Source organism: Macrotis lagotis, chromosome 1, assembly GCF_037893015.1.
Source record: "Macrotis lagotis isolate mMagLag1 chromosome 1, bilby.v1.9.chrom.fasta, whole genome shotgun sequence".
Lineage (NCBI taxonomy): Eukaryota > Metazoa > Chordata > Mammalia > Peramelemorphia > Peramelidae > Macrotis > Macrotis lagotis.
The window spans coordinates 584,372,142-584,394,500 of NC_133658.1; the positions used below are offsets into that span (position 1 = coordinate 584,372,142).

The window sequence follows — 22,359 nt, forward strand, 5'->3', positions numbered from 1 at the left end:
ATTAAGAATGTGATTTTGAGTTATAATTGAATTCAGAAAGCACTTATAAAGTGCCCATTATGTATACAACACTATGACAGGTATAGGGGATACACAGGTAAAAAAATAAAACTAGTTTCTGTCTTTGAATTGTAAACATGAATGACTATAACTGTATAAATTTGGCAGCCACTCTGAGGAAGAGAATGAAATTCTGCTGGGCAGAAAGCATGCCTTGATCTATGGAGGAAATAGCAGGGTGGCTTATAGGCTGGTGACTTTTTTCCCTGCCCAAGAGGGAATGAGAGGCTGTCTACCATCACTGTAACATAGAATTGGCAAGAAACATGAAATGCAATTAATAATTGTTCTTTAATAAACAAAAACAAAAAACCTGAAATGAACCTCAGAATGATATCATGGCTAAGAATTTATAAGCTATGAAAACAGGACATGCTCATTTATAAGCAAGACATGATCTCATAATCTTTATTATGCTATTCAAGTCCTGGCTCTACTTCCCTTGGGACACCATGCTTATAAGAAATGGGACTTCTTTTTTGAATAGGGAAGTTAGAAGAGGGAAGAATGGATCAGATTTATGTAAGGGTAGGGTGAGTAAATCAATCAAGTTATCCCACTATACTTAATGTAATAATAACTAGCATTTATATAACATTTTAAGGTTTGAAAAGCACTTTACAAACATCATCTCAATTGAGCCTCACAACAACCCCAGGTGAAGGTGTTAGTATACTCATTTTACAGATAAAGAGGCAAGTAATGTTTGAACTCAGACCTTCCTGACTCCAAGTCCAATGCCCTATCCAATGCATGTCCTAGCTGCCGCAGATGCCCTGGTACCTTAACAAGGTGATATTATAGGCTTTAGTTTAAAAGGACTAAATGCAAAAAAGTCTTTGTTCAGATTTGCTGAAGAAACATGGTCACAAATTTCTATACCAATGGATTAGGATTCCAACCCACAATGAAAAAGGAAAGAAAATTCTAGATGACCTTCTTGAAAAGGAGAAGTTGCTTGGGAGTAGGGAGGAAAGACTGCTTCCATTTCAGCCTTGATAAGACAATCCCCATCCCACTTGGCCCCAGGAGGACTTTACAAATTTCAAAGCCTCAGGAGGATTTTGGGCTTTGCAGCTTCCCATTAGTGTCCTAAATGTGGCTCCTTATGAATTGACACCAATATCTTCAAGGATTAATTAACCCTATATTTATGGTTCTACAAGGAACATAAAAAGGAAGCTATATCATGCCTAAAGGGAATTTCTTGAGCACCTCATGATGAACTTTCAGAAACCAGGAGCTGAATAACTCATTTCATGGATAAATGGGCTCTTGGACAGGGATGGAGCACATCTAATGAGAAAACTAAGACCAACAAGAATACTTGGGTAATCATCACACTTCACTGTTACATGAATTTTCTGCCTTCTTTTCTGGTCATAATGCCTTTTAGTCTACTTTTTTTGTAGCCTAATAAAAACATTATGAGGAAACTGATATTTAAAAGAAGAGCTTTTGCATTAATAATTTGCTTGGAATTTTTGAAAATACCATCATATTTTCCAAATAAAATCCTGGTCAATCTCTTCCTCTTAACTTTAATTAATTTACAGTCTAAAATATACATATGTATATACATATATATATATATTTACCCATTCAATTCTATGTATATATATATAATAACCTAGATTATTATTTTTTTTCTAGTATCTATAAATAAAATATAAAGTTGGATATGAGGTAAAGGAGAGATCCAGAGAAACCACTCTAGGAAAAATTGATGAAGAAACCACTTTCAGCCAGAGGTAAATCAAGGGAAGCTTTACAGAGGAAGCAGCACCCCAACTTTATCTTGAAGAGAAACATTTTAACAGATAGAAATGAAAAGTCAAATATTCCAAATGTACAATATAACCTGCAGAATTCATAGAGGTAGGAAATGACATGCTGAGTATGAGGGTCAGCTAGCAGTTCAATTTACCTAGAATAAAGAGTGTGTGATGGACAAGTTTGCTAGTGTTTCTGCCTGTCAAGTTGCAGCTTGAAGCACTTTAATAAAGTGTTTACTAAAAAAGAGTTGAAAAATGTGAGGAAATGTTTCAAATAAGACACAAATTAAACAAAGCAAAGGAGAGTCACAAATTGTTTTAGGAGCATAGAGGGGAAGAATGTGACTGAAGAGAAAGAGGACAATCCATGAGTACCACTTAAACCTTCAGAATTATGGAAGCCCTTCTCATAGAGAAGAGTTGAATTCTATAAAGAAGAAGCATCTTGCAATCCAAAGAAGAACCTACATATACTAAAAGGCAAGGGGCTCTAGTAAAAGAAGAAAAGATTTGTGGTTGGTGATTGAGGGGGTACTGAGGTACCCACAGATGAAATAGGGAGGTGAATTGTGTACTACAGATGTATATGAGGATAGATGGAAAACCTTTTCAAGGTTGATGATCATTACTCATTGCTGCTCTAACCAAGAACCTAGAAAGAGCTGCTAAGGATTTTGAGGTAATAAGCAAGAAATTGAAGACCATATTTAGCATTTTCATTTATTGCTGCCAGTCAAAAGTAGTGGTTTCAGAATAGATTTGAGAAGTGGCTAAAAATGCAGAATCTGAGAACACTATTTGAACCACAGCTCAAAATAAAGACTCTTGGAGGGATAGAATATGTCTGAGAAAATTGAGGTCATATGTAGTGACCTCCCTATTTCTCATTTCAAAATCCCTTGGTATTTTCTCCCTTTCTGTTCCGAGAAATGAAGTGACCATCTGTTATCAAATAGCCATTTATTATAACAATCTCCCTTGTGGTTCTTAACCAGATGGACATTCCACAGTACCGCTATTGATGTCATCAGTGACATCATGAAGATGTCTGTCATTGAATCCCACAGACCAGGTTGTCCTAAGGGACTCTAAGGATTCCAGAGACGTCTAAGGATGAGTGCCTGTTCTGTTGAGCAATATTGATAATCTCACTAAGGCTGATATTTCATTTTTTATATTTTGCTTTATATTTAATATTTAATATATTTTTTTACTTCTTTGAGGGAAGTTCTTTCAGAGCTTTGAGGACCAGGGCTGATGCATAAGGCACAACCTCAGCATCTAATTCCAAATGGTGTTTCACTATGATCCTTGTCATCCTAGTCACCATATGACAACTTATGACACTTGTGGTAATATGCACCCTAATCTTTTTTTGGAGATAAGCCCAGGGGATCAATTTTGGGAGCCAGAGTAGATATGGCACTAATTTCACTAAGGTAACTCAATAACAATTTAACCACATTTTAAGGTAAACTTGGGCAGTGTGGTGGTGATGGAAGTGGGGGGCATAGTTTTAATGTTGCAAGATGATTGACAGTCAGATGAACTCAGATTTTTCCCACCAAAACAAGTTCAGCACTCACAGGTTGGAAGCCATGGGCAAGTGCACTGCATATTAAATACATTCATAGGTGCCAATCCAGAGATCAGAGGTTCATGGGAGAAGCAGAGTAACAGAGAACATTTGACAAGGGAGAAGCAGAAACAATATTATGGGAATATGCCAGACCAAACCAGTAGGATGAACTGCAGGAGCAACTCACAAACCTGGCTCAGAGGTGGACTATAGTAATACTGGGGACTTTCAATTGTGGAGGCATTTCCTGGAGCATACTTAAGATTGAACATCAAAGAATCAAAAGTAATGTGGTCTGAAGGACAATTTTATTCATCAAAGATGGCAAAAGCTATGTGCTCTTATCTTCTTTCATAACCTGGTTCCAACCTACCTGTAACCAACTTGTTCGGTCATTTAAATCTTGCCCAAATGGAATTACTTCGAATGGTTTGCCATTTTCTTCTTCAGCTTATTTCACAGATGAGGAAACTAAGGTAAAGAGGGTTGTGACTTGCTTAAGGTCACCCAGCTGGTGTCTGATGACAGATTTGAACTTATGAATCAAGTCTTCCTGACTCCAGGTCTGGCACTCTATTGTGCCCCTAGATGCCCCACATTTATTTTTACACTATTTCCCTCCCTGCATGCTACAGTACAATCATACTGGCTTTCTTGCTTTTGTTCATATATAATGTGTCCATTCTTTGGCCTTGGTGTTCTCACATGTTGGGAATGAACTCTCCTCTTATCTGACAGTTTTGCTGACCCTCCAACAGCTAGCACACCTACCATCATTTCATTTCCTGAAAAATTTACTTTATATTTTGTATTTTCTTATTTCGCCCAAGAGGACGTGTAATCATTTTTGTCATATTTTATGAAGCACACTATTACACAGCACTTCATAAATGCTTTTGATTGATAGGGCTTCTGGCTTCACTCCCAAGGAAATCAAACAACTGGATAAAATAATTCAAGGAGGGGCAGCTAGGTGGCCCAGTGGATAGAGCACTGGCCCTGGAGTCAGGAGTACCTGAGTTCAAATCCAGCCTCAGACACTTAATAATTACCTAGCTGTGTGGCCTTGGGCAAGCCACTTAACCCCATTTGCCTTGCAAAAATCTAAAAAAGAATAATAATAATAAAATAAACAAAAAAGTATTTAAAAAATAATTCAAGGAGATACTAATTACTCTTGATCAATTAAAGACCCTATACTCTTATGCACATTATTGAAGGAATTGTTTGTGAACATTTAGAAAACAATTCTAAGAGTCTGCATAAGCCGATCAGAAATAGGTCATACTTGCACTTTTTTGTTTTTGTTTTTGGTCAGGGGCATCAATGGTAAACATCATAGTATGCCTGAATTCCCAAAATACTCATGGACTAAATGGATGAGACCAACTCTTGATATTTGTCCTTTATGAAGAACAATAATAACATTATGGGGTGATGTCTCCACTCAACCATGAATTGAATTTAAGAGAGGCAGAGTTGCATAAAATTGTCTCATTCTCCCAGAATCAATGAAGTCAAAACAACAGATGACTTCTGATGCAGTGAATGGTCTGTGTTTGATGTCTGAACAAACTCTAAGTGTTTCACAGCCCATGTCTTCATGGTTGTTGAAACAAATTATTATCTATCCATTCCACCTAGGGAAGTCTTCACATGCTTGAGATAGAACTCAAGTTGATTAAGGCCTACTGGTATAGTCACTGTCAACTTAATGTCAAATTAGAGAGGTCTCTTGTTGTGAGATCAAAGTACATATGAAATGTCTTTCAAGTTTACAAAAGGCATTAATTAGGGAGGACATCTAAGTTACAATGAGGATTTATATATGTATATAATATTTAGGTTATTAAACTATTTGGGTTAAAAACATAATCTAAAAAAATAATTCCTATGAAAAAGATCAGAGAATTTTATTGGACTTTGAGTTTAATAAGAAATGTGTCAAAAGAGTAAAAAAAAGCTAATGTAATTTATTAAGGTTTGGGAAAAGAATTCTACTGTCTTCTGCTCTGGAGTACCACATTCAATTTTGAATGTTATTGTTTAAAAAGTATCTAGAGAAGGCAACCAGGCAGTTGAAGGTCTCAAGGATCCAAAGAAGATGATGAGGTTATTTAGCTTCTACAAAATAATACATATGACTAGTTGTCATTTTCAAGTATTTAAAAAACTGTCATGGGAGTTAAGATATGTTTTGCTTGGCCTTACTAGGAGCAAATTGAGGCTTAAAGGAAAAAAATATTTTTATAATTAGAGCTATCTAAAAATGGAACAAGGTGCTTTTGGGTAGTAATGAATTTCCCATTATTGGAGATCTTCAAGCAAAGACTGGATGACCACAGAAATCTTATGTTAGAGTAAGTTGGATGATGATCCTGAGGTCTTTTCCAATATATTGTGAAAAGTGCAGTACACATGATCTGTTATCATGTTTTTGAAATTGTATGCATGTTCTGTTATCTTTTTGAAGTTCCTTCCATGTTTAGGACCTATGATCTTTATTTTTTACCTATGTACTAGGACTTGATCGAAATTTTGCTCTAAATCATATACTCTATATAGTTTTCTTTAAATCCATGTTTAATTGAGGTCTTTATTTTTATAAACATAAAAACAAGTAGAAAAACATATTTATCTCTGTTACCTAATTGTTTGGACCATTAAGACAAAGGTACCATTGTTCACCAACTGTTGGTTTACCTTAACAAAAGGCCAGGGAACTAAAGGAACTAAGAAAGTAAATAGCACCATGAATTCTGGCCAGGAAACCCTTATTTATGAAACGATGGCAAACATCATAGTGGCATATCTGAAATTCCAGGAAGTAACATTGACCAAGGGCAGTGAAATAACTAGTAATTACCTAAAATTTCTATTTTATAGATTGTCTCATAAAACATGAGTCATTCTCACAAATTATAAGGCTATTTTATACAAGACATAAAAAGAATTATGAGTACCTTCTCAAACACACAAGTCTGATTCTGTATTTTTCTGTATTTAGTCCTTATCTAGTCCTTCTCATAATGTAGGAAAACAATGTTCTCATATTTTTTAAGACAAATATTCTCATAAATTTCTGAAATGGCATTCACCAGACCCCAGTCTACTTCCCCTTTCTACACTTGAGAGAACAGTGGTTAAGGTGGCCTAAGACCTTCTAGAAATTTTTTAATAACTACCATTCACATTGAGATTATGTTTAAAAGGGCATAAAACACTCTCCCATGAGGTAGGTGATGCAGTTTTACCTATTACAAAACCGAGCCTCAGACATTGTGACTTGGAGACTAAAGTGGGTTATAGTTAGAATCCTGACTCTGATCTTCTGACACTAAGATCATACTTCACCCAAATCTGCCTGGGCATTGTGATCCTTTCTCACTGAAAAAAAATAAGTAGCATTTCCCACTATGCTAACAAACTGTTGCTTTGTTTCTGCCTTTTCCCTCTTAGAAGTCTAACTAAAAATAAGAGGTAACAGTGAACTCTTTATGATTTAATTTCTGACCCCTTAGACTAAAAATAGAATAGCTTGTAAAATTGTTGAGTAAGAAGGATATCCATTTTATTGAAAACTGATGCCTACTCCTTTAGTCCTTATGCATTTAATTACAACCATTTCCAGATTTGTAAAGATGATTTCAAAAAGAATGGCTTTATGCAAGGTGTGCTAATAACATAATGGTAAAAAGGAGTGTCCTCTCAGGTCTACAAAGAAAAATGTATTCCCTTGAAATAAGTAATGTATCAACAGGGAGAATAGAAAAATATGGTTATTGGGGTGGCTAGGTGGCGCAGTGAATAGAGCACTGACCCTGGATTCAGGAGGACCTGAGTTCAAATTTGGCCTCAGACACTTGATAATTACCTAGCTGTGTGGCCTTGGGCAAGCCACTTAACCCCATTGCCTTGCAAAAAAAAAAAAACTAAAAAAAAATATGGCTATTGCCCTTGGAAAACAGAAAAAAATTCCACTTATTAACATGATGTATTATTTCTAAAAGTTCTATATTCTGGAAGACAGCCCAATATAATTATACTTTTTGCTTATAGTCACAAGTATAGAATTCTCTAAAGTAAATATCCTTGTTTCTGCACAGAGTACCATCATCGTTCATCACCAAAGTTCACAAAAATCCTGTGCTCCGCCTTCTCCCTCACTTTCCTCAACCAATCAGCTGCCAAACCTTGTCAGTTCTTTCTCCCTCTCTCCATTCCCTTGTCCTCTCTATTAACATGGCTAAGACTCAGTTCAAGCTCTCATCCCTTCTTGCCTCATTCATCTAGCTGCCCTAAGTCTCTCTCCTCTTTAATCCATCCTTCATGTAGCTTTTGGAGGGAATATTCTTAAAAGCACAGCAGGACCTAAAGAATTACCCATAAGCAATTACCTGCCTTTTACCTGATTGCTATTGCTATTTTGTGACTGTTTTCTCCAACTGAGCTTCCTGAAGGGATGACTTTATTTTTTCTCTGTAACCTCAGCAATATGGTGGGTATTTAATTAATACTGATTGGTTGATGTGATACACATATACATACATACATGTATACATACATACATATGTGTATATATATATATGTGTGTGTGTGTATTCTAGTGCCCATCCATGACCATCTAAGATGTGATCTACAAAAGAACTTGTACCAGGAAAGAAGAATGGAGTGGATACTTCTTAACTTCTCTCCCCACTTCAAACCTGCTAAGTAGCGTTGCCAGAAAACACATAACTTTAGCAGGTGGTATAGAGGATAGAATTTGGAGACCTCAAAACAGGAAGACCTAAGGAGTTTGAATCTTGTCTCAGATACTTATGAACTGTGTGATGCTAAGTAAGTCATGTAATTTCTTTGTTTCTCAACTTTTCTGTCTGTAAAATAAGGATAAAAACATCCAGCTCAAGGTTGTGGTGAGGTTCAAATGAGTGAACTCTATGAATGTTAGCTATTAAAACAAAATACAGTGACATAAGAATTGTAGACAAAACGTTGAGTAAGGATCTACTGGTTTAGAATATTTCATTAGTTGACTCATGATAGAGTTGTTTTATCCCTACCTCCCAATCAACCTCTAATAGATGATGAAATCCCTCCCTGGCTTCAGGATTCTACTCAGCTGCTTTCTTCCTCACAAAACCTTTCCTGTTGTCCCTGGGAGGAGAGGTTTACTCCTTCAATGTCCTATAACACTTTCTGGACCTCTCCCTTGCATTTTTTTTTTTTTTTTTAGTTTTTTGCAAGGCAATGGGGTTAAGTGGCTTGCCCAAGGCCACACAGCTAGGTATTTATTAAGTGTCTGAGGCCGGATTTGAACTGAGGTACTCCTGACTCCAGGGCCGGTGTTCTATCCACTGTGCCACCTAGCCACCCCCCCCCCCCTGCATTTTTCACAATGCTGCTTTTACATTGTATTCATTCTCCCTATTAGGCCGTGATAAAGACTGGAACTTTGTTATATTTTTATCTCTGTACCCCCTATTTCGAGGGAATGGGACATATTTTTTTAATAGAGTAACTCCCAGAGTGGACAAAACGCTTTGCATAGAACAGAAATTTAATATTTGTTAAATGTGCTGAATAAGTTATGTGTCAGTTGCTTTCTTTGAAACTCCTATAAACTGAAAATGATTTCCAGCCATGTATTGCAAAATAGATGTTTCATGCAATGTTATAATAGGATTGAAAACAATATTCCTTAAAATCTCAAAGAAAGGATGAGGCCCAGTATGATTTAGTCCTCAGAACACTTCTGGACTACTTTACCTTCACAGGACTGCTTAATACATTGTTTTTTTTTTTTTTATTAATGAATTAATGATTTAAACATATGCTTAAAGGGATACTAGGCTTGGACCAGACCATATCAAAAAAGAAAAGATGGTGTGGTCAAATAAGAACATTTTAATTAGAAAAGGCTCATTATTTATCAACTATTTAAAACACATGAATAAAACTAATCAGGTGCCTGTGTGCTTTAATCACAAATGGGATCACCATCAGTAATATAAGTTGCTGGGTAGCTGACCCATGTGTATTGGGTTTTCCCATACTATTACACCTCCTTTGTTATACTTAGCAATCATTTTCCATATGATAGGACCAGGTTAGGGATTCAGTCTTTTTTTAACAGGGCCTTTAAAAATGCCTGAGCCACAGCATACAAATCATCTGGCTGACTCAACCCCTCCCTATTTAGCATACAGATCAGCATGACATCTGCCTTCAATTGCTTATAAGATTGAGAAACTGATAACTAAAGTAAGGTGGGATAATAAAAACATCAGTTTGTGAATGATAGTCATTTTTTTAAAAGTCAAAAGTGACAATGAAATTAATGATCATACAACCAGTCACATTCATTATGTGCTTAGGACAAGCAAATCTGTACACATCCCTTAATTACTGGAAATGTCTAGATATGTATCAGTTCATAACGATAAGTAAAGCTGGTAATGGATGTAAATAATTTTTGGAAGTAAGTGATTTAGTAGTGTTGAGAGAGATTTATTCAGGATTTCCTGAGTTCACACAGAATAAAACAAATGCATTTCTAAACTTTGGTCACAGCAACTTTTGAAATCACCTATTAAGTTATGGACATTGGTGGAAGGAGTCACCATGCTGAAGTACTTTTCTAATTTTTTTATGTCCTCTAAAATTGGAGCCAAACAGAGTAACAAAAGATGGGGAATAACAGTCCATGATCACTATGATTAGGATTTCAATAATACCAGACTCTAAATAAATTCTTTAATTTCTCAAGTGTTTGAGAAACAAATTTTATAGACTTAACCCAGCCTTGAAGATGAATACAAATTCATCAACCAACAAGGTTGCCAACAATTGTTTGAGCACCAACTCTGTACACAGTACTATATACTAGGTGCCACAGGAGAATTTACTAGATGTGGAGATGTGATTATGCTTTAAAGGACCTTACTATCTGTAATATCGAGATAGCAAAATAAATAAAATCAATATAATTTACTACTGACCTGACAAATAATTACTGGTCCCAGGCACAACGTATCTACAAAGCTGATTTAAGTCCAATTCAAACAATAATTATCTTAGCTTCTTCCTCTGAAAAGAAATTTTTAAATTTAAAAAAAGAAAAGACATCTTTCAATAGAAAGATCTGCCACAAAGAAATTCAGGATGGAAATTTTCTAGGCAAAGGTTTCTCCTGTGCCTATCTGAAGGCATTAAGATATTTAAAAGAAATTCAGTTCAAGCTTTTCTGTTTACCTATCTTCAACTTTACTTTTCCAAGTACAAGCAAGGTAAACAAGAAAGTATTACTTTTAAATTACTTCTTTTTTTTTCTGAACAGAAATATTTCATCATCTCGAAGAAGTGTTGCCAAAATTAATGATGGAAATAAATACAATTTTAAAAGCATGTTGAATCATTTACTATTATTTTGATGAAGTCAAAATAAAAACAATTAATATGAAAATAGCTATTCCAAACATTTGAGTTTAAACTTTTTTAAAAGCATGGGGGTTTAGGTGGGTTTTTTTCTTTTTTAAAGAATGCTCATTCATCCATCCTACACCTCAAGTCCATTGTAGTTCTATTTTTATAAAAAAATTTGGGGAAAAATTCTCTCAGTTCAACTTAGTAAAAAGTGATATCTAGAAAATATTCAACATTATCAAGATGTCTGTTTAAAAAAACCTTCAGGCTACTAAAGCATTCTAAGGCACAGTGTTTTAGAAGAAGTATCTTCTTCCATTGGCGTTGCTTATATATGTAGTGTTTATAACTGAGTCCAAAGTGAATCACTGGTGCTCCATTGTAGAATTTGTGCCAGGAGATTCAAACATAGGCTCCAAGAGCTGCATGAAATTCAGTGAGACACTGTACTAGCTGCTGGAATTTGGGTCTTTCCTCAGGGTCTAGAGCCCAGCAGCAGGCCATCACAGCAAACCTGCAAAGGGGACAAAAAAGAAAATAATTATTATTGGTAAGAGCAGGAAAAAGACAAAGTTAAAAAAAAGTAATCTTAAAAAAAGTCACAATTGATTAATTTTTTAAAATACACTGGAGGTTAGCTAACAATTTAGTTGCTGATTATCTCTCAGTTAACGGATTTCTCATTTTTAAAAAAATTTTTGCTCTTTTTGATCATTTCTCAACTAAGAAGAAGAAAAATTTTACATGAATCAACTTTACTAATTCATAAGAACTAGTATGGAAGGAAATTCAAGACAATGGATAAAATGAAGTGTTTGGCATATCAATGGCAATATATGCTGAAATGATTTTTTAAAAAAATACATTTTAATGTTGCCTTTTATCTTAATTTTTTTTACTTAATAGCATTTTCATTTTTTAAAATTACTTGTAAAAGTTTTCAATATTCATTTTTTATAGGATTTTGAGTTCCAAATTGTTCTCCCTCCTTCCATCCCTCTCTGATATAGGCTATATGATTAAGTACAATCATATTTGTCATGCTGTAAAAGAAGAATCAGAACATTAGGGGGAAAAACAATGAAAAAGGAAAAACAAATTTAAAAACAGTGAAAATAGCAAGCTTCAATCTGCATTCAGACTCCACAGTTCTTGCTCTGGATGTGGTTAGCATTTTCTATCATAAGTCTTTGGGAATTGTCTTGGATCATCATAGTCCTGAGAAGAGTTAAGTCAATCATGGCTAATCACTGCATAATGTTGCTGTTAATGTGTATAATGCTCTCCAGGTTCTACTCACTTCAATCAGTATTAGTTCATGTAAGTCTTTCTGAAAACCACCTGTTTATCTTTTAATTTTTTTCCAGCCTTCTGTGTGTATATTATTGTCATTTCAACTCTGTATTCTACGTTGAACCCTCCCTCCTTGTGACACAGAAAAATTAATCAAACAAAAATATTCAGCATAGTGACTGCATCAGACAACACATATGACATTCTCCCAAAGTTGTTTCTCAACTTTCTACTATGAAAGGAAAAGATCTGTTTTCTGGGTTCTTTATCAGTGTACTTATTAATCAGAGTTTAAATTAGTTGTAGTGATCTTTCCATTTACATCGTGTTAAATATTTTCTCTTGGTTCTGCTTATTTGAATCTGCATTAGTCTACTGAGCCAAGTTGGTAGAAAAGAATCACAGGATTTAGAGTTGGAAGGACTCCAATTATCTAGGTTAACCCATCAATAAAACATAAAGAAACTAAGTCTTGGTAACAAAGTAATTGAGTCTTGGTAACAAAGATAACAGTGTAAGAGCCAGTAATTAAATCCGACATCACAGAAAATGGGTTAAAAGGAGTGGTTTGCCATTTCCTTCTCCAGCTCATTTTATAGTTGAAGACACTGAGGCAAACAGTATCTCAGGTCTTCCTGACTGCTGGCACAGTAACTCTCTTCTCTGTGCTATCTAGTTGCCCCACTTAAATATGAAGACCATTTTTTAAAAGGCTGAGCCAGGATCACAAATTAATTTTTAAGCTGGATCACTCATGAAAAAACAAGCAGGCATTATGTTGCCCAAATTTATGGTTTAACTTTCCTCACATGATTAAAATATGAAAGACTGAGCAACTTCATTAACTCATATTCTTAAAATCTTCTCAGCATTCAATCAGTCAAGTATTTACTAAAATCCAACAATGAGCATCACTGACTGAGATAGAAATACAATGAGTTAAACAATCCTCCTTTTCTTTCTTTCTTTCTTTTTTTTTTTAAAGTTCTTGAAAGGCAAATGGAGTTAAGTGGCTTAACCAAGGCTACACAGCTAGGTCATTATTAAGTGTCTAAGGCCAGATTTGAACTCAGGTACTCCTGACTCCAGGGCTGGTGCTCTATTATGCCACCTAGTCACCCCAACAATCCTTATTTTCAAAGAGCACATACATATGACTGGGACACAGTGAGTTCAGATATACAAGTAGTTTTTTTAAAAATCTATTTCGTGGGGCAGCTAGGTGGCACAGTGGACAGAACATCAGCCCTGGAGTCAGGAGTACCTGAGTTCAAATCTGGCCTCAGACACTTAATAATTTCCTAGCTTAATAATTGCCTAGTGACCTTGGGCAAGTCACTTAACCCCATTGTCTTAAATTTTAAAAGTTAAAAAAATCTATTAAGTGTGAAAAATTCTACATCTAAATATCTGATTATACTTACATATATAAATGGTTTTGATTGAAACCTTTAGGAATGCCCTTCAAATAATACATAAAATACATCTATAATATAAGTTTTCTCATTAAATAGGAAAATTCTCATCTGAATTTTCTGTTTCATAACAGATATATTAGTCAATGAAATATGACTGAACTTTTAATTTCTTCCAATATACTGAAACTTACAATTCATCAGGGCAGTTGATTGGTTGAGCTATTCGGTAGCCATCTTTTAAATAAGCAGCCATCTCAAAAGGGTCAATATCCACATATGGGGTCTGACCCAGAGTCATTAGTTCCCATAGTGTTACTCCAAATGCCCACTGAAGAGAAAAGAAACAAAAAAAAAGAAATTTTTTAAAAAAACAGTGGTATCTGCCAAGATTTTACTAATAACCTGTTAAAAAACAATTTTATCTGTTAGTTAAAATATACGTTGTTTTTAGTTTTCAAGCCTATTTTTTCTTCTGAATTAATTTCATGCATGGTTTTTTAACTTGAGTAACTTCTGAAAATACATACCCTGTCCAATCTTCAAGTCTTTGCAACAAAGAAAAATGGTTAGCAAAGTAACAGCATCTGACAGTAATGCAATATTCTGCATCCACAGTATTCCCATGCTTCTCTACTGTCCTTTTTTTCATACTAAAGACCTCTTAATCTCTTTTCTGAGGTCATAACTGATTACACAATTATTACTCAGTTTGGCTTTTAGTATACATCTACATTATTGCAGTCATTATGTATATTGTTCTACTAGTTACTTGACTGCCTATAAGTTCAAGCAAATTTCCTCATGATTCTCTGAATATCTTACATTTGCAACTTTTATGGTATAATAGAAGAGAGAGAGAGACAGAGAGAGCTTCTCTTTTTCTTCCACGTAGTACATAGCTATTAGTGGGATGGGTCTTGATCAAAGTGTATAAAGTTTAGTGGCTCTTCTTTTCTAATTCCAAAATATTTTTTCAGAAGGTTGCACCAATTAATAGGCCTACAGACAGGGCTACTATGCTTATATACATTCCCTGTGGTAAACAAATTCTTTTCAAAATTAACTATTTGTCTTTTGTCATTTTCATCAGTTTACTAGATGAGAGGAAACTTCAGAGTTGTTTTCATTTCTTTTATTACTAATGACTGGAGAAATGTTTCATACTGAGAATGATTTTTGCAAACTTCATATCCTTTTAGTCATATAACACACTGGTAATTCTCATTGTGAATACTGGATATCTGAAGAAAGTTTTTTTTTTCCCTCGAATTGACAGCTTCCCTTCTTATCTTAGCTGCCTGAATCTTGTTCAATGAAATTTTTTTTTTGTTTTTGCAAGGCAAACGGGGTTAAGTGGCTTGCCCAAGGCCACACAGCTAGGTAATTATTAAGTGTCTGAGACCGCATTTGAACCCAGGTACTCCTGATTCCAGTACTGGTGCTTTATCCACTACGCCACCTAACCACCACGTTCATGAAAAATTAAAAAAAAAATTTATGTGGTTGAAATTTTTTAATATTTTTTTATTCCTTGTTTGGTCAAAAAGAATCTATTTTCCTGGATTAGAAGAAATAAAAATATTGTGTTCAATAAATGCATTGTGAAGCACTGGGTTGTAATGGGGAAAAAAAAGCACTGTAGGTCCAGATCTAAGATATGGTTTTGAAACATGTTTTCAGGTCTCACTAGTAGTGTGCTGGTGGCTAAAACAAAAACTCTCTGATCCTCACTAAGTTTCTTCATCTGCAAAATGAAAATATTTATACCACCTACTTCACAGAGTCATTGTAAAGAAATATTTTTATAAATTAAAAAATGGTCCAAAGATATGAATTATTCTATTCATTTGTTTGTTTGTTTATTTGTTTGTTTATTTTTAGGTTTTTGCAAGGCAAATAGGGTTAAGTGGCTTGCCCAAGGCACACGGGTAGGTAATTATTAAGTGTCTGAGACCGGATTTGAACCCAGGTACTCCTGACTCCAGGGCCAGTGCTTTATCCACTGCTCCACCTAGCTGCCTGGATATGAATTATTTTAATTAAATACAAGTACCTATATACCATAAGACAATAAGAGCTATCTTATTATAAATATTATATCATGGGAACAAACTCTGAAATGCTCAATTCATTAATCCTTTTTTTCCCTCTTTTAATGTAAGTGAATCATTCCTCTAAAAACAGCTTTAGAGCTGCACTTCAAAGTTTTTTGAACTTTAACATTTATCACTACTCTCTTAAATATAATTTTAATCGTTCCTATGATTTGGTTTTAAAAGGCATTCATTAGTTAAGACCCCCATCTCTTTTTTGGTCTCTAATTAGATTCGCATCTTTACAAAACGTTTTTCAAAGAAGAGGTAATGACAAGGGAAAGGTCATAGTCGAAAAACTTAAGCTGCTAAATAGTGCATCAGAATGGATGGGGGAAGACATTCCCTCCAAGAATCTGGCATCTATTGTTCTAACAAATTTGAAAAATTGCTGAATTTGCAGTCAGTAGATCAGGGATGGTATGTACTAGAACCAACTCAAATCAGCTAACTAATGGTCACATTTTCAGTTAAACTTATACCTCAAAAATGAATATAAATTGGAGCTTGATTTTTTTTGACTGTCTACGCTTAAGAAAGTGAATGAGCAAAGATTTAATAATGAAGATATAACTTTTAAAAGCATTCATGCATACATTATTCCCCCTAGGAGAGAAAATTCTTAAAATCTTTGCCAGCATACCCCTAATCTGGGTCCAAACCCAAAGTTCTATCATTTGCTTTTCATGTGACAGATTTCTAAACCTATATAACCTAAGTTTCCACTGTTGGCAAAAGTTAATTACATCATTCATTTTTATGAAAAAGAAATCAGTAGAGGGGCAGCTAGGTGGAACCATGGATAGAGGACCAGTCCTACAGACCAGAGGACATGAGTTCAAATTTGATCTCAGACACTTAATACTTAGCTGTGTGACCTTGAGCAAGTCATTTAACCTCTTGCAAAAACAAAAACAAATAAACAAAAAAGAAACAGCCAGGGGCAGCTAGATGGTGCAGTGAATAGAGCATCAGCCCTGGAGTCAGGAGAACCTGAGTTCAAATCCAACCTCAGACACTTAATAATTACCTAGCTGTGTGGCCTTGGGCAAGCCACTTAACCCCATTTGTCTTGCAAAAACCTTAAAAACAAAATGAAACTGCCCTCACTTCTTTAAGTGACTGACAATTCTTAAAAACTTAAAAATGAAGATGATTTTGAAAATTATTTTAAAGAATCAAATTACAATTTTCAAAAAAGTCACTCAAATTAGAAAACAGTTAATACTATATACATCTGATAGAAATTAAACTTACTTCACTACAATACTTATAAGATCTCTAAATTTGTCAGTGTCCAGTTATAACTTAAGAGACAGTCTCCTATGACAAAAGATTTGAAGTTTTTTTAGCTAAGGTCACAGAGATAAGAAGCAGGTTTAGGATTATCTGTCAAATAATGTTAAAATTCCTTAGTGTGATATTCAAAGTCCTTTACAACCTGATACCCCTTTTCCTTTCCAGACTGCCCTCATACTACTAGCCTCATGTTTCACAAAAAAGGACTTTATGATCCTCAAACATGTCAAATACTCCTTTTAATGTTTTCCCCACCCCATTTTCCTTCCTAGCTAACCAATTCCTACTTATCCTTTAAAAGCTCATCTCAAATGTTGCCTAATCTACAATGCCTTCTCGAAATCTTTGTCTACTTGAAAATTTTTCCCTTCTCAAATCACACATAATTCTCCGAGCATAAATTATTTTTATTATAGTTATTTGTATATGTATTTTCACCACTTTTCTAGATAGTAAAATGCCCAAGGGCAACAAATTATTTAGACGTAGCTCATGTGATGGACATGCACCATTTCCTCCTCAAGTTCTCTGCCTCTATGAAAAATATTTTGGAGGGGCGGCTAGGTGGCCCAGTGGATAAGCACCAGCCCTGGAGTACCTTAATTCAAATACGGCCTCAGACACTTAATAATCACCTAGCTATGTGGCCTTGTGCAAGCCACTTAACCCTTGCAAAAACCTAAAAAAAAAAATTGGTATATAGGTTCCCCCCCCCATTTTTGACAAAGTCCAGGCATTATAGGTCAACAATGAGGTCTCTAGTCAGAAAGTATGGACATTTCATTTACTTTCTTAGTATAATTCAAAATTGCTTTCTAGAACGTTTGATTAATTCAACATCACCAACAATGTAATTGTGTGCTTGTCTTTCCATAATCTCTTCAATGCTGAATATTCCAATACCAAGGCAGTGCAGTGAGTGGCCCAACACAGGCCCAGTGCCTGCAGTCAGGGAGACTTAAGTTAAAATATGATCTCAGACACTTCTGACCTGTGTGAGCTCGTCTGCCCAACTTTCATCAACTGTAAAATGAGGATCATAATATCACCCTCCAGGGCTGTTGTGAGGGTCATGAGATAAATATTCATGAAACAATTAGCACAGTGTATGATACATCCTAGGCATCTATTAAATGCTTGTTTCCTTCCCTATTTTGTTATCATGGTCAGTTTTCTGAGTGTGAAATGAAACTTCTAGAGTTCCTGGGATTTACATGCTCTTGTTATTAGTCATTTGGACAGTCTTTATATTGTTATTAACAGTCTGCTTATTGGGGGACAGCTATCAGGGCTCATATTTTTGTGTTACTTTCATATATAGCTTGTATATCAGACCTTTATCAGAGCTGTCTTATTCAAAGTTCCCCCCCCCAAGTTGATAGCTTCCCTTCTTATCCTAATTTGATTGATTTTTGTTCATGTAATCAGCAATATTTATTTTAACTTTTATAACTGGTTCAATTCCTTGTATGGTTAAGAGTTCTCCCTCTAGTCAAAATATATATATTATATATAATTTTTTTTTAAAATTAGGTTACTGAGCTAAAATATATATCTGATTCTTTCCTATTTAATCTGTACAGTGATGTACTTTTAGATTGCATTTTAACAAACCATCAAATAGTTTTGATAATTACTGCTTTAAATTATAGCATGAAGTCAAAGTTTTACTTCTCTATTTCCATTTTTTTTCCTTATCTCCCCTTCAGATTGTAAAACTTGTATAACTCTAAATGAATAATATAGTTTTATTTGGTTCTTTAAAGCCATCTCCGCAGGACCATGATTAACATAGGATCTAATCTGCAAATTAATTTATGTAGCATCAATTTGGTCATATTAATGTGGCTAAGTCAAGAGCACCAAATATTTCAAACATGTAACCATTATTTTATTGTCAAGAGTATTTTAAAAATTGAATCTTTAAAATCTTATGTATCTTGGGAGACAGTCTCAGATATCTTATGCTTTTGGTAGTCATTTTGAATGGAACTTCTAATTTCTTCTTGGATTTTATATTGTTACAGAGAAAGCACTATTGAGTTTTTTTATTTATTTTGCATTCTGCTCATTACAGAAGTTGTCTCAATTTCTTTTCTTACTCTTTAGAGATTTCTAAGTAAATCATCATCATTGTCTATGTTTTCATCCCTATTTTTCAGATTTCCCTGATTCTAGTGTTCCTCAGGCACTTTTAATGTTAGTGTATATGTGTGTGTGTGTGTGTGTGTGTGTGTGTGTGTGTGTGTGTATATGTATGTATGTATAGGGATCCCTCCCCCTTCCCTTATAATTAAATACTTTGTCAAGGAATTTTTGTATAACCATAATCTTCCAGTTTTGTTTTTAATAGCAGAACAAGAATGGATGTTTCACATTAAAGTAAAAAGCTCCAAGGATAAACAGGAACTTCACTCATAATATAAATGTCCCATGGAGTAAAAGCAGTGTAGGGGGAGACTAGTCCTGCTGGGGGTTAAATTTGCTTTAAGTGCTTATCTGTTGGCTCAACACACACACATAATGTATTCATTATTTCAGAACTTTAGGATCTTACCCAGTGTTGGAACACGCATTTTTACCACTTTCAGCAATTTCTCTGGTGTCCCAAACACTCCTGATACATCAGTCTGACAGGGAGAGCACTAAGGAACAGCAAGTGTCTCAAATGAACATAACCACTTAACAAGTCTGCTGTTGCTCCCATTAGCTCAACATGTCTGATATTCCAGCCTCCTCTTCCCAGATAGAAGCTCAAGAAGACATCACTAAACTAGTGAATGCTCAGACAAAGTCCAGGTCTAGAGTCTGACATCTCTATAGCAAATCGATGTGGGGAGTCCAGGAGGCCAGGGTTACAAAATGATTATATTAATGGTTTTCATAATTTTATATTATTCTTTTATACTTGATAAATCTGATATGATCACAGTAAATAATTTTTTAAATATTTTGCTGCATATTCTCATTTTTAACAATAGAGTGGTAATCAGAACTTCTTAAAAATTTTAAAAAGTACAAAAAAAGTACTGTAAAAACATCAAAAGAAATTCAATGATTCTGGGGTGGCTAGGTGATGCAGTGGATAAAGCACCGGCCCTGGAGTCAGGAATACCTGGGTTCAAATCCAGTCTCAGACACTTAATAATTACCTAGCTGTGTGGCCTTGGGCAAGCCACTTAACCCTATTTGCCTTGCAAAAAACCTAATTAAAAAAAATTCAATGGTTCTAAAATTTTTAAACGTCACACCCTGAGTCCAAATAATGAATTTTGATTATTACTCAATTTAACATCAGGACAGGTACAAAAAATAAAATTTCCATGCTACATCCCTAATTATCAGAAGGAAGAAAACATATCTTGGAAGAAGGGGAAGAGGAGATCAGGGAATATCAGAGAAGAAACTGCCTGGTGGCTAAAGTAGTTTATTCAGTTTAAGATCAGAGAGAGCCAAATAAAAGTTAGTCAAAACTATTTTCACCTGCTCATAAGCACGATTAGTTATAGTCATTCAAATTATGATAGCATCATCATCAGCTTGTACTTATATATTTACAAACATCCCATTTAATCCAAAACACTTGTAATATAGGCATAACATATGTAATATAATACAGTTATTATTTTAATTTGTATTGGTAAGAAATTGTATAGGTAAGAAAACAGATTCTAAGAAGTGTTTTGCCCATAGTTATACACTTCATAAAGTAGGGAGCCAGGCCTTCTAATCTTCTGACTTCCACTTTAGTGTTTTTTAATAATAATACACATACAGAGATCAAGAAACAACGCAAATGTTAATGGTCTGAGTTCACTTAGCTATCATAAATATAAAATCTTATAGTAAGAAAAATGAAAATGGATTATTATTAGGTCTGCTGTTTGATTTTTAGATTCCAGAGACAAAAATTGATAGCTCAAAAGCTCCTACCTGTATCAAGCCGCTTAAAGAATCTCTCTCTATTATTTAAAGACTACTATTCTAATCTTTATCTATATAAAGAATTAAGACTTAGCTATAAATTTTAAGTGACTCAAAATTATAAAATTCAATAAAAAATTATACATAAACTGTCACTTTTCTATTTTATTTGTTTTATTTTATGTTTCAATCTAATATTTCAGATTAGTTTTAGGTAGATCTGCTCAAGCTTCCTCTTCTGGTCACTTCAATGCCATTCTCACTTATCTTTCAATATGTAACACAAAACTGGTAGTCTCAGTTTTGAAGTGAAGACTCACATGATGGTCCCTTTTCCTATGGGTCCATTAAGCTTTTCCATTTTGATAAAGGCAGACATTGATTTCCTTTAATCCTAATTCTGAAGTAAATATGTACAAGACATAGTGATATGAAATAATAGTAGACATTGAGATTACATTTCAAAAAACAGTCACACAATCCCTCCTTCAGAGAACTTACAACCTAATGTTAGCAATGAGAAACTTATGCAAATAATAAATGAGGCAAATAATTTTATAGTAGCAAACGAGGGAGAACTATATAATCTGCTTTAAAAAGCAAAAGGAGGACAAAATTAGATTTAGCTGGATATAATTAAGGGAAGAAGGAAATCAGAACACTTTATGAAGAAGTGGTACCTAGACTAGAGGTCCTGAAAATCCTGGGGCAATTCTGGAAAAAGAGGGAAGAAATCAAACCTAACTCTAGGTTTTTATATCTGAATAACTGGGAGGATAGTGGTTCTAATAAACAGAAGGAAGGAACTTTCTTTTCTTGTGCTTGTAACCCCCACTAGAACATAAGTTCCTTGAAGCCCCAGGAACTATTCTGATGCTTCTTTATTTGTCCCTAAAGCATACACCTTTTTTTTTTTTTAAGAAAGATTTTATTTATTTTGAGTTTTACAACTTCCCCCCCAATCTTTCTTCCCTCCCCGCAACCCCCACAGAAAGCATTCTGTTAGTCTTTACATTGTTTCCATGGGGTGAGGAACATGCTATGCAAAGACATGGAGGCGGGAGATTGAAGGGTCTGAGTTCTGGGAAGATCATCAGGCCAGTTCTACTGGATTACAGAGTGTATGATGGGGACAAGTAGATAACTTCCGCTTATCAAAATTTCTAATGTCACAATCCTGACATTTTCTTGTTAATTTAGTCCCCATTCAACAAAATCCAAACTCCTTCAGAAGAATAGTTCCTATTTTTCCTAGTCCCATGCCTCACCCTTCCTCTTAGCACAACAACAACACACCCTGCACTGAAGGTCATCACTTCTACCAAGACCCAGAGTCTCATTTCTCCTGTGGCTCAGCTCCCTCCCTCCCACAAAGCTCTTTTCAATTGCAAAGTAAACTTTTCATCCTCTGAACTCTCAGGGTTTTGCTTGGACCTGCCTGAAGGTACTGATTTGTTTAATAAATATTTGTCTATGTGTCCATCTCTCTACTA

At 34.8% G+C, this 22,359-nt stretch overlaps 1 protein-coding gene across 2 annotated transcripts in view; it reads right to left on the reverse strand.

Annotated features, from left to right (window-relative positions):
• Nucleotides 1-5,978: 5,978 nt before the first annotated feature.
• The window catches only part of RYK (receptor like tyrosine kinase), a 104,383-nt gene continuing 88,002 nt past the window's right edge, over nucleotides 5,979-22,359 (reverse strand). For both annotated transcript variants that reach the window (XM_074214808.1, XM_074214807.1), the window contains exons 14-15: nucleotides 13,742-13,878; nucleotides 5,979-11,353 (exon numbers count right to left, since the gene is read on the reverse strand). In XM_074214808.1, coding sequence (XP_074070909.1) covers nucleotides 11,242-11,353; nucleotides 13,742-13,878 — 249 coding nt within the window. In that variant the 3' untranslated portion in view covers nucleotides 5,979-11,241. The remainder of the gene's footprint in view (nucleotides 11,354-13,741; nucleotides 13,879-22,359) is intronic.